At 36.5% G+C, this 13,755-nt stretch overlaps 1 protein-coding gene across 1 annotated transcript in view; it reads right to left on the bottom strand.

The window, feature by feature from the left end:
* Window positions 1-3,315: 3,315 nt before the first annotated feature.
* The window catches only part of LOC102803714 (uncharacterized), a 42,044-nt gene continuing 31,604 nt past the window's right edge, over window positions 3,316-13,755 (bottom strand). The window contains exons 23-32 of the mRNA XM_085497043.1: window positions 12,226-12,351; window positions 8,344-8,469; window positions 7,319-7,459; window positions 7,028-7,180; window positions 6,725-6,844; window positions 6,518-6,643; window positions 6,163-6,297; window positions 5,777-5,896; window positions 5,223-5,295; window positions 3,316-3,603 (exon numbers count right to left, since the gene is read on the bottom strand). Of these exons, the coding sequence (XP_085353169.1) occupies window positions 5,240-5,295; window positions 5,777-5,896; window positions 6,163-6,297; window positions 6,518-6,643; window positions 6,725-6,844; window positions 7,028-7,180; window positions 7,319-7,459; window positions 8,344-8,469; window positions 12,226-12,351 (1,103 nt within the window). The 3' untranslated portion in view covers window positions 3,316-3,603; window positions 5,223-5,239. The remainder of the gene's footprint in view (window positions 3,604-5,222; window positions 5,296-5,776; window positions 5,897-6,162; window positions 6,298-6,517; window positions 6,644-6,724; window positions 6,845-7,027; window positions 7,181-7,318; window positions 7,460-8,343; window positions 8,470-12,225; window positions 12,352-13,755) is intronic.

Raw genomic sequence — 13,755 nt, 5'->3', positions numbered from 1 at the left:
GTTTTGAAAATGAATATAGTTGTTTTTAGTTGGTCTTGGCTAGCACACAGAGAACAGACGCAGTCCTGGAGAATCTGAGTCCAGTCCTGGAGAGTCGAAAGTCCAGTCCTGGAGTGCCTTGGGGCGAGTGTTGACGCAGTCTAAAAGAGTCTTGGGTTAGCCTTGCGATAGTCTTTGGGATTTTTCCCCAGGGCGCTGTGTCTTATAGAGTGCTCGATTGACCGACTAAGACGAGAGTTGAAACGTATTTCGTTGTGCGTGTCTTGTTTGACTGTAGAGCTTAAGTGACTTTCCTGATCCCGTACCTCAAGGGGGCGCGATAGAGAGACGAGACGAGACGAGACGAGACGAGACTCCCCCCTGGCAAGTGTGGAGAACCCCGAGGAGAAAGATTTTCCCCCTGATACATGCATTAAAAGTTTCTTTTCACTGCTTTTTTAGACTACGTACTTAAAGAGGACAAATTGAGAGCACCCAATTAAGGCGAGACATCAACACTTTTTGCCAAATTAAATCGAGTTGGGTTAATCAGGCTCCGATGAGGCAACATCCTTGCCGATTACTTATTCGTTGTTTGACCGATTACTTTCATCTTCTACGTACACATCAAACTGTTTTGTAATTGGTTTTTACTTGGCCAATATTATCAAATGCTTTATTGCGATAAACCCCGGGGAGAACGATGGTAAATAACCTAATATTGTGTCTCTGAGCGTGTGGGTTACGGTTACAAAATACCCTCAAAGTTTCTGGCTTTAGAATTGCCTTGATTGGGCACATCTGTCCAAATAGGTATAAATTTATGGTACAAATATGTAAAAGAGTTCAGCTGTCCGGGGTAGCGAGTTTTTGCTTTCAAACATCCACAATTCTTAGTGATATCGGGAGATACGGAGAACAGATGTCACAGATGACAAGAAATTAAATACTACCAAGTTGAAAAGAATGTTTATGGTAAGAACATGGTTTGCCCAAATTTTACTTTGCTATGCATGGATTTTGTCAATAAGCATACGAACAATTTTGAAAGCACTCCCTCCAACCAGTTAGGTTCGAACAACACTTGGCACAGACTCAAAATATGAACCACACGCACTTGGAACTAAGCACGGCAGCCTCAGTGGGCGAGTGGTGTGATTACTGGATTGTCGAGATGAGTGGGGACCAATGCGTCGGGTTTCAGGATTTGAAGTCAGGTTGTTTCGACGTTTCAAATTGTCTTGTATATATGCTCCGGTGGCCAAGCTGGTTTCGAACCATGACCATACCATTCTCTGATGGTTTTTGTTGGGAGAGCCAAGGAAATTAATACATCGTCGTCACATGATATTCACTGAATAGTACATTTTGTGTTTATGCAAATCGTACCGTTCCACTTACAGCATTGGAGTGAAGCGATGTGCTCCTACTAGTACGTTAACAAGAAATAATGGCTAATTGGTTGTTTATTCCTGTTAACATACGAGTAAGGGTACCATAACAAAGTTTTAAGCCACACTTGTGATGTCACCCAATTGTATTTTGCGGTTATTATATGGGAGGAATAACTGAGGATCAGGCTAGGTATTTCCAGACGCATCCAAAGTTTGTTCTTTTACTGAGATTTGTTTAAGAAAGGCTTTGGAACCACGCAAAATTTGTTCTAGAACCCTTCGTGGAATTAACCTGAACATCGCCATTAATGAAAGTTTAACTTCTTACTTTTGAAATAGTTTTTTGGGGGCTTGTTGGAAATACCCGGGAATCGTTTAGATCAGCCAATTAGTAAGGTTGTCACTCCGATACTTTTGTTCAACTGTCGCATGCGACTTGTTTACCACTTCCGTGTGACTGAGAATGTTCTAGAACCGTACTGTGTCTGGGTGGAATTTTTAGAAGTTGGTTGAATAGGTAATATGGCACTGTAGAAGGCAATAGAAGGTAATGGAACATTCTAGAATTTGTAGCAAGTTCCAGACTCATTATGTATGCTGATGTAATGGTCTATTTATAGACAGTGTAGGTATATATAGGGGAGTTGTTCAGCACTGAGTTCAGATCGGAGATCTCGTTGAATTGTATTGGAGTTTAAGTATCTAGTTATTGGAGTAGTGGAGTTTTACCGCGTTATTGTACTTGATGTTTGCAGAGTATAATAATAATACCAGTACCAGTTGAAACCTCATCTGTTGGCTCCGTGTTCGTATTTTATCATCGCCGCCAGGAACGTCTTTTTGTTACTGTTGCCATTTTGGTATTTGAACCATCACACCTGTACTATACCAATTACGGTAATATTACGTTGCGTGTGACATCAACATACCATTGTTCATCTACAAAAACAGTTGCATATCACATAACGCGTGTATAAACTAATATGTAAATAATATCGATTATTTGTGTGAGCGTGTGGTTTAGGGTTACCAAAGTCTCCTCGAAGATTCTGACTTTAGAATTGCCTTGGGCCAAAACTCCCTAGGGGGTTCTCCATTTCCTCAAAATGTTAAGAGGTGAAGGCATATTTTTTTCTGCGGCACTATATATAATTGTGTTGTCACAGTGTACGCGTTACGCAAATCATTTTGCAAAGAACGAAAATGGGGCAATGACCTGTAGATTGCACCAGATTTGCGCAAACCACGAACTACCTGCTTAGCTCTTTCAGTAGTTTGTACTCTTGGATCATGGAAGAACAAAATCGTTTGGAAAAAATCGACCACTTATGCCGTAAATTTCGACAGTTGTTAACAAGGAAAGTCTTTTCCTAGTAAACAGGCATTGTTTAGACCAAAAAAGTACGTTTGCCGTCTTTTTTAGAATAGTTCGATGTTCGCAGCTCACGTCTGCCGAGAGTGACGAGGCGCATTTGTGTTCACTGGTTATGTTGTTCTCGGGATGAACGTGTAACTTGTCCCTTACTTTTTAATGGAGACATTTTCTTAGTGGCAAAACCCGGTATTCTAACCACTTTCATTCTCATTAGGTAGACAGGCGGTGATGCAACAAGTGGTCAGTGTTTAAACCGGCATTATGGAGCCCGTTTTGGGGGGAGGTGCCATGTAATGTTATGCGACGTTGAGTGAACTGCGCGTGCGCCTCGTATTAAGCGTATCAATATTAAGGTAGAGATGCATGTTTGTGGGCACTTGGGAGTGATTTTTTTTTTTTTTTTCCTTTTTATTATCCAAAACGTCTTGGCTATAGACTGTTAAAATTTTGTAGAATTGTGAATAGTGGAACATACCCAAAAAACGATTTCTAATAGCATTTTTGTCAAATTACCTGGATACACAGAAAGCAAATACGGTTTACGATTGTGCAATGAATGGTAGTCAATTTTGTCATGAAATTAGTCTTTAAATTCTTATACTTAAAATCCAACATTTTCGAGATATAACTAATCATGCGATTTGACAGTTTTTTTACGATAAATAACATAATTCCTATTCTGTGTATATTCAATAATATTAAAACAATAATGCAATAAGGCGGAATTAACATTTGACCAAGTATACGAATTCACACTGTGAAACTTTTACATTTATTGTTCTGGGTTTCCGGATATTACAAATAGAGTTTGAATCCTGGTATGTACTTCATGCTGGTTGCATTTTCATCTGTAATCTGTAAAACAAAGAATAATGCATACTTAAATACAGACAAGTCGTGTGGTAGAGTAGAGTATTACTGACGACTTTCACACAACAGTTATTCGAGAATAATCAACACTTTTTGTGTCGAATAATCCTTGTTACTGTAGATTGATAAGAGGCGGATATCAGTATAGAGATAAACGTGGAGAACCGCAGGTTTAATTATTTATTAGCTACACTATATGTTTATATATTTTCTAAACTAGACAAAATCTAGACAACTGGATATTTTCAGAGGAAACCCGTTTGCCGGGGGATAAGATGTATTATTATATAGACATTTAGTTCTATAAAAAATACATCTGAGTTGCGTGAAATTCTAAATATATGCCTATACAAATGCCTGCATCGTAACGAGAATGTATATTTATAATATTATTAATATAGTACAGCGGCAGTTTCGTTCGGTGCGCAGAGGAGGTCGATGCTATCGCGGACTGTCTGAGCGCCTACTGTGCAGTATCCACTGCAGGGTTACCATTTCGAATGAATCTAACTGGTGACATGTCCACCACATATCCCAATTTCCAAGATGATTTTGGGACGAGAAACAGGGGATGTTCACAAGCTTTTACGTGATTTAGTACATACACAGTACAACCGAGTTGGTGAATGCGTCTTTACCAACCTCCTCTATTGAGCCAAATTCAACTATGCAGACATGTGTAGCATCGGTGATGAAGACTAATGTATCCAAGTGTGCGACCTTAGAATGAACTGAACATGACTGGTTCTGGGGTGTTACTTGTGCCAGGGCAGTAGATACGCACAAAAAGATGCATTATGATTTGCTAGTATCAGTGATATTTGTGTGCTGGATGCCACCTCCAGACCAATAACGGTGAAGCGACTGCTTGTATTGGATCCAGATCGGTGAATCCAGTTGTGGACACTTGTACGCAGTCCATATTAGAAGCAACGGGTGTAACAATATTCAATAGCAACATGAATTGATAAAGAATGTTAGTAGAGGATTTACAGTAAATGTATTGAAGCCATAATAACGTTTGTACAAATCCGTGAAAAAACGTTGGTGCATACCATCGACATATGGTTGTCTGTATAGAATCCAGCGTCCACATCACTTGCTGAAGACAATATTAAAATATTGTACAAAAGTGGAAATGCTAGTGAGGGATCAATAGATTAATGCATGGGAATAATACTAATTGTTCATCTGGAGTCCATAAGAAAATTACCAACTTTCAGCTGGTTACCCATATCTATGCCAAAACACAAACACCATACCAGTAACAGAACCAAGTCTGTACCAAAACTGGGAAACTTTACAGAAAGGCATTGGGGTCCACAATGATGTTATGCTCTGTTCTTACTATTATTGAACATGTCAACAACCAATGATTCAGCGCATAAACCAAATCCAAGTTACAGATTGCCGTTCACTAAATTTCCTAAGGTGCTCAGATTTGCTAGGCAAAATGATGGTAATCCTCTGAAAATTCATACCCACTGGTCTCGATTTCACAATACAAATAAGTAATGGTAATTGTAATTGGCTAGTACGACAAATTACGGTGGAGATGATTAAACCCTACATATATTATCAAAGAAGAATTGTATTTATTTCACCTGCTGGAGACTGGCGGCTAATCTTCCATGGTATTTTGCAAGTCTGATCCATTAAGCATATAGTCATTTAGTGCTGGAAAAGGAAATTGTGTTGATCATAATATTAGTGTGTAGCTAATAGATTAAGTCCCTAGATATGCTCAGCCTCAATTCCCAATATCCTAGTGACAGTGTGTATATTTCATGGTCGACATCATAAAGGTTCGCCCTGTCCAGTTGGGCATGGATATAAATATATCTAAAGTTTGGGTTATTTTAAAAAGTTGTTCATAAATCGCGTGATAATGGTCGCCATTTACTAAAATACAACCACCCTTTCCTTTTAAATCAACACTCTTGTTTTCACCGGTAGTACGATTTATGAATAAATGTTTATTTTGATAGACAAGTATATTCTACCTTAATTGACTTTTTTGTATTAAAACTTAATCTGAAGGTATAGCATGTGAGCACTACAGAGTCTGGGGATCACACACAGCGGTTTAGAGTCTTATTGTAAGCCAACATTGAATTGTCATACTTTATAAATAATGTATGAAATAATTAATACTTACACTCCTGGCAGAATTCTCCAAAATACGGTAATGGACACTCGCAGTAATGGTATTCATTGGCATTGCACGTCACGCATGTTCCACCATTTTTGCAAATATTGTATTTAGTACAATCGCCATCTATGAATAATTAGGCCATAGTCGCACTATTATTAAGTACAGTAGTTTTGAATATGTGAGCAACTTTATATATTTATGAGAGAACACTGGCAGTGGGATTGTCCTTTACTGTGGCCAAAAGCGTATCAAGGTCGGTATAATATACGGACGGACGGACTGTCGCCAAGAATGTCTTAACCTGACGTAATATATATTGTAACAATCTATAGATCTCGCATAATTCACTCATCGAGAACTTTATTGCACTAATGTATATACGTTCTTACCTATTTCACAGCGGGTACCCATATATGGGTAAACACACTCGCATAACTTAGTAATCTGTGTCTCAGATCCAGTGGGATTCACAATGTCGTGTTCAACACACGAACCACCATTCTGACAGGAATCGCAGCTTATATCTAAATAAATCGAAAAAAAATGAATAAAAACACGACAAACGTGCGGCATTAGAATCTTACTACATTGTAGTAGTACGAAATAGAGAGCAATAATCCACCAGGAAAGAATGATAAAAAGCTAGACTCCCTGGCGACGAATTAGACAACCAGCCAGATACATGTTTATTAGTTTTTTTTCTTTCAGATGTTTGTTATTGGACTGTATATGGAATGACTTCACCTCTTTCACACAATGGACCTTCAAACGGCGAAGCACATATACAGTATTCAACTTCATATATGGGGTCTTTGTAACACATTCCGCCATTCTGACATGGACAGTCATCATGCTGTGTGGCTCGCAAATCTGCAACAAAAGTGTAAGTGTTTTAGAATAGGCAATTTATCAAAATATGTGATACGAATCACATCAGATACACACCCTTACCGACTTGACAGTAGGACCCTTCGTAACCGAAATCACATTCACAGACTGCTATTGAATTCTTATTCTCATCTTTATAACTTTTACATACACCATGTTCACTACAGTTGCCATGACAGTCATCTGCATCAAAATAAAACCAATTAAAGTGTATTTAAAACTGAGGGTTGGAATTCATGTACTGGTCAATGTGTTTTTGTGTACTTCAAAACAAATTCATCGAATTACGAGTGAAAAAGTAATTATACGACCGAACTGAGGTCACAGCGGTAAAGAATAACGGTAGTGTCACGTGGGATCACGCACCTGCTTTGATTTGACAGCGACTTCCAGTAAACGGGTACTTGCAATCGCAGAGATATTCTGGGCCAATCCTGTATTGATGATACTTGTTAACAATACAATCGCCGTGATCATTGCAGTTTTCCAATTTGCATGATGACGGTACGTCATCCATATCTGATAGGAAGAAACCAAACCATAAAAGATACCCAAGTAATGTCATAATAAATGAACACGAACACGAAATATAAAATGTCTTCAATGATACGGACTTAAGAACCCTATCGTGACAAAGACTGACTGATCTTTATTTACCTATTTCACAATGCAATCCATCGTAAGGCCACATGCAATAGCAGGACGGTTCGCTATTGCAACATATGTAGTTCAAACACGTGCCAGTGTTACATCCACCACATAACATGTCATTGACTTGTTGCGCCATACACTCCGAATCTAAGACATGCGAGAAAAACATGAATTGTAATGTTTGTATGTTACATACATGGTACGGGAAACACTACGCTGAGGACCATGTTTAGCGCTAATATATCGAGTTATATTTAACAAATCGATAGCAGTAATCCCCTTATAGTAATAAGCAATGCAACTCCATTGACCCCGTAACAGCAATATGTGTATTCATTTATTTATATGAATGTATTGCTTCTAGTGTATACATTTCAATGCACACATTCACCAGTAAAATACTTTTCTTAGCTGAAAGTAGATTTTCTAGCATTTTTATTCTTTTAACTGTTCTGTGTTATAGGAGTACATACATTTGCTTATCCTGGTGTATATATGTAAATAAACTTGTGTTTTGATTACGTGAACTCAAAATGAATTCAGTTATCAACAAGTACAAGTGTTTTGCGACACAGTTCTTTGCTGTTTGCAGGATTGCCATTTATACGTTATATACACAGCACTCAAACACGCTTCCTACGCGATTGCAATATATAGTATATGCTAGCCTATCGGGACGTTTAAAATAGAATTTTCGGACTATCGTTAATGTTGCAAAGCAACACAATATGTAGCGATGTCATGGGAAAAGCTTGTAGAGTAACATTAGTGTACTTTACATTTCAGTCACATTAGGGTGCCCATCCATTTCGAGCGCACCATCCCGATAATATACACATAACTTTACATAAAATGTGACACATGAATCAATGTTAACCTTAGGTCTTAATTGTTATACACGTTTTATGATATTTTGAACTAATTCTTTCCAGGGCAGAATATGACACGTAAACATCAGCTGTAAATGTACACATCACATTGTGTGGAAATCGACAACTGGGTTTTTTTACAAAATGGCGAGGTATACTTGCCTGATTCATCAACCGTGGTTATAGAAATATCTTCATTTTCACAATAGTTCCCATGGTAACCATACTCACAAATACACTCGCCATATTCATTACATGTGCCATTTTGGCACAGTTGGCCACATTCTGCTGAATGAAACATAGTAACAATAGTTAATTGACATAATTTATAGAGTTTTAAATAAAATTTCAGGTATACATTTAAGGTAGAGATGCAGTTTACCTGACAGGTATTTTAATTAGTTAATTAGGAAACCAAGATGACCTCCCTTGTCCACAAAACTATACATTTTCGGAAAGCTTATTGTATGAATTTTAAAATTTTGTTATTTTTCAAAAGTGATTTAAAAAAAATAAGCTTCTAAACCATGCTTCTGTTTCCTGTCAAAATTGGTTTATGAGTACATCAGTTTACTATGAAGAAAGTTCTTGAAAACTGTCTACCAGGTGTCAATTTTGCAGGGCAGCAGCTCAAATTTCACTACTTCAAGTTTATGCATAAATTAACACCCAGGCTTGTTGTCTGTACAATTGTTGTAACACTGTTCAACCAACAATGCCCCGACGGCGTTTTGAAGATAAACACATTGTCAATCATTTGTGAAAATTTCAAAACAAAAAGTCAAAGCATCTGGGAGCTATTTTTTTAAAGTTCTGGGATGTGCACTAAAAAGAAGCCGAGATAATTGCTAATTTGCATAACAATTCACTCAATAAGGAGTTAGCTAATGCTCATAATTAAAATGGCTGTAACAGTTCCAAATTTAAATGTATTATCGTTTTGTAAAAAGTTAAATATAGAGCATAATATGGAGATCCCGTCATTTCTTTTTTTACCATGTTTCTTTTTTATTATTTATGTACAGCCTTGCTAAATCTTGCTAAGCATTGAAAAGAGAGAATGTTTGCACCTGTTATCTATATTGTAAAATCGTTTTTTGAGTATGTTCCACTATTCACAATTCCACAAAATTTTAACAGTCTATAGCCAAGACTGTTTGGATAATAAAAAGCAAAAAAAAAGAATTTTACTCCCAAGTTCCCACAAACGTGCATCTCTACCTGAAGTAATATTACATTTTGACTCGTAGCTATTGTCCACTAACCCTTCACTAGCCGACAGTTTTTGTTCAGCATTAACTAGGAAAATACTAAGAAGTTCACATTCACTAGTTTCTTTGCTCCCAACAATGCCGCTTATTGGGAGAGTACGGTTTATCAGAATTAGATTGTTCTCACAAGACTCAAGTGAAGAGCACAATGTTCATGAATCAAGTGCGATTTCTACAGATCATTGGCTGATTGTTCTTGTACAATACAGTTACGTAACACTCGCCAAATTTGAAGTATTGTTTCTTCAAAGCATTGCAACTCGGACTAACTGTAGTTAACAGCTTGTTTACTAGAACCGAGACCCCAAACAGGCCGTTAAGTACCATGAGCGCCAGAGTTGCCGTACTATCAGAAAACACAGCCTACGTTACCTGTCGCATCAAATTCTTCCGCTTGTACATACACTTCTGTGATATGTTCACATTTGTCCCTATGGTAACCATCATCACACACGCACGCGCTATAAATGTCACAATCTATACTAACATGTTGAAAAACAATTTACTCGGAAGACCAAATACAAACATTTGTTACCAAGATGGCTAGAAGCTGTGGTGTCAGTCGTAATGTCGGGCATGTTTTTTTTATTTCTTTTCATAATTTATATCTTGCTTTACGAATACATGATTCTAGTGTGTACATTTCAATGCACACATTCACCAGTAAAACCAAACTGAAATAATGGGAGGGGTTGAAGAAATAACGAAATGCCTCAAAGATTTATCAAAAGCCTTTACAAGGAAAACACTGTTCTGAGCAACAATTGGCATAACTTAAACGCGTTCCCTCGCGATTGCAATACACCATATATGCTAGCTAATGGGAAAATTTAATCAAAGAAAGCTTAGAAAGAACTCCCATGTGCTGAGAGTATTGGAGACACATTAAATATAATTTTAAATTACTTAGCTGAAAACTAATTATGCAAATCAGAAAATTAACATGAACAGATTTGATTGTAAAACTAATGAGGTCTGCGCAATGTAACAAAAACTCTATGTACCAAGTTTAATTGAAATGTGATTAGAACCAAAAAATTATGAATTATTATGCTAATTAGGGAAATAACATGAACAGAGTTTTACCCAAAAACTAATTAGGTTTGTACATTGTCCTAGAGCATCTTTGTACTAAGTTTCATTAAAATGGAAATTAGTACTTTAGATGTCAGTGTGAAAGCTTAAAATTGGTTAATTATGCAAATTGGGTAATTAATATGTACAGATTTTAACCCACAATTATCCAGGTCTGTCTATTGTCCTACAGCATCCATGTACAAACATGTATTGATATGTGATGATTAGTACCTGAGATATCAGTGTGAAAGTTGGAAATTGGTTAATTGTGCAAATTAGGTGATTAATATGCACAAATATTTACCAAAAAATTAATTGGGTCTCTGCATAATTCTAGATTCATTGAAATGTGATGATCAGTACTTTAGATATCAATAGAAAAGCTGAAAATTAATTATGCAAATTAGGTAATTAATATGCACAATTATTTACCCTGAAACAAATCAGGTCTCTGCATAGTCCTAAAGGATCTATGTACCAAGTTTCATTGAAATGCGATGATTAGTACTTGAGATACCCGTGGAAAAGCTGAAAATTAACTAATTATGCAAATTAGGTGATTAATATGCACAAATATTTATCCGAAACAATCAATCTCTGCATAGTCCTTGAGTATGTAAGTACCAAGTTTCATTGAAATGTAATGCTCACTACTTATATCAAAAGCTGACAATTAATTAATTATGCAAATTAGGTAATTATATGTACTGATATTACCATAAAACCTATCAGGTCTGTGCAGTGTCATATGACATCTATGTACAAAGTTTCATTGAAATGTGATGATTAGTACTTGAGATATCAGTGGAAAAACCGAAAATTGACTAATCATTATGCAAATTAGGTAATTAGTATCCACGGATTATTACCAAAAACTAATCAAAACCTAGCATTAGTTCAGAGCATCTATGTACCAAGTTTCATCAAAATCCAATGAGTGGTTGTTTAGATATCAGTGGAACAGTCATGGAACCACTAAAAAATAGCTAATTATCATGCAAATTAGGTAATTAGTATGCACGGATTTTTACCAAAAACTAATCAAATCTGCACATATGTTCAGAGCATCTATGTACCAAGTTTCATCAAAATCCAATGAGTGGTTCTTTAGATATCAGTGGAACAGTCATAGAACAGCTAAAAATTAGCTAATTATCATGCAAATTAGGTAATTAACGAGCATGGATTTTTACCAAAACCTAATCAAATCTGCGCATTGGCCCAGAGCATCTATGCACCAAGTTTCACACAGCAAAGACTCCCATTTTGTGCTTCGCACATGGGAGTCAAAAACCGATTTAGGCAATTGACATTCGTTAATGTTGCAAAGCAACACAATATATAGCGATATCATGGGAGAAGCTTTAAGAGTAACATTAGTGTACTTTACATTTCATTCATATTAGTCACAGTCACTCTACTAGTAGAGTGACTGTATTAGTGTACCCATCCATTTCGTATTCACCGTTTCAAGACGGTACACAAAGTTTCACATAAAAATGTAACAAATGAATCAATGTTAACTTCAGGTGTCAATTCTTATACACGTTTTATTTTCATATTTATTAGAACTAATTCAATCAGGACGGTAACTGTCACGTAAACTTCAGCTGTCAATGTACACATCACATTGTGTGGAAATCGAGAGCAACTGATTTTTTTACTAATTGTTCACAAAATTGCAAGGTATACTTACCTGATTCATCAACCGCATTTATAGAAACATCTTCATTTTCACAATAGCTCCCATGGTAACCATACTCACAAATACACTCACCATACTCATTACATGTGCCATTTTGGCACAGTTGACCACATTCTGCTGAATGAAACATAGTAATAAGAGTTAATTGACATAATTTATAGAGTTTTAAATAAAGTTCCAGGTAAACATTTAGTAATATTACATTTTGACCCGTAGCTATAGTCCGCTAACCCTTCGCGAGCCAACGGTTTTTGTTCGGCATTAACTAGGAAAGTACTTAATAGTACACATTCACTAGTTTCTTTGCTCTCAACAATGTCGTTTATTGGGAGAGTACGGTTTTTCAGAATTAGATTGTTCTCACAAGACTCAAGTGAAGAGCACAATGTTCATGAATCAAGTGTGATTTCTACAGGTCATTGGCTGATTGTTCTTGTACAATACAGTTACGTAACATTCGCCAAATTCGAAGTATTATTTTCTTAAAGTATTGCAACTCGGGTTAACTGTAGTTAACAGCTTGTTCACTAGAACCGAGACCCTAAACAGGCCGTTAAGTACCATGAGCGCCCAAGTTGCCGTCCTTTATCAGAAAACACCGCCCACGTTACCTGTACATACACTTCTGCGATATGTTCACATTTGTCACCATGGTAACCCTCATCACACACGCACACGCTATAAATGTCACAATTCATTCCGACATGTTGAAAAACAATTTACTCGGAAGACCAAATACAAACATATTTGTTACCAAGATGGCTAGAAGTTGTGGTGTCAGGCGTAATGTTGGGCATTTTTTTTTATATTTCATTTCATAATTTATATCTTGCTTTACGAATACATGATTCTAGTGTGTACATTTCAATGCACACATTCACCAGTAAAACCAAACTGAAATAATGGGAGAGGTTGAAGAAATAACGAAATGCCTCAAAGATATATCAAACGTCTTTACAAGGAAAACACTTTTCTTAGCTGAAGGTAGATTTTCTAACATTTCAATACTTTTAACTGTTATTGTCTAGAAGTACAAATATTTGCTTATCCTGATTTATATGTAAATAAACTTGTGTTTTAATTACATGAACTCTAAATGAATTCAGTTATAAACAAGTACAAATAAACCTATTTATTTACCCGTTTGCAGGATTGGCATTTATATGTTATATACGCAACAATTGGCATAACTTAAACGCGTTCCCTCGCGATTGCAATACATCGTGTATGCTAGCTAATGGGAAAGTTTAAAAGCCGATTTAGGCAATTGACATTCGTTAATGTTGCAAAGTAACACATTATATAGCGATGTCATGGGAGAAGCTTTAAGAGTAACATTAGTGTACTTTACATTTCATTCATATTAGTCACAGTCACTCTACTAGTAGAGAGACTGTATTTGTGTACCCATCCATTTCGTATTCACCGTTTCAAGACGGTACACAAAGTTTCACATAAAAATGTAACAAATGAATCAATGTTAACTTCAGGTCTCAATTGTTATACATGTTTTCTCATCAT

This window comes from Saccoglossus kowalevskii, chromosome 3 (assembly GCF_978046115.1).
Source record: "Saccoglossus kowalevskii chromosome 3, keSacKowa6.1, whole genome shotgun sequence".
NCBI lineage: Eukaryota > Metazoa > Hemichordata > Enteropneusta > Harrimaniidae > Saccoglossus > Saccoglossus kowalevskii.
This window is presented reverse-complemented; position numbering and strand designations above follow the sequence as displayed.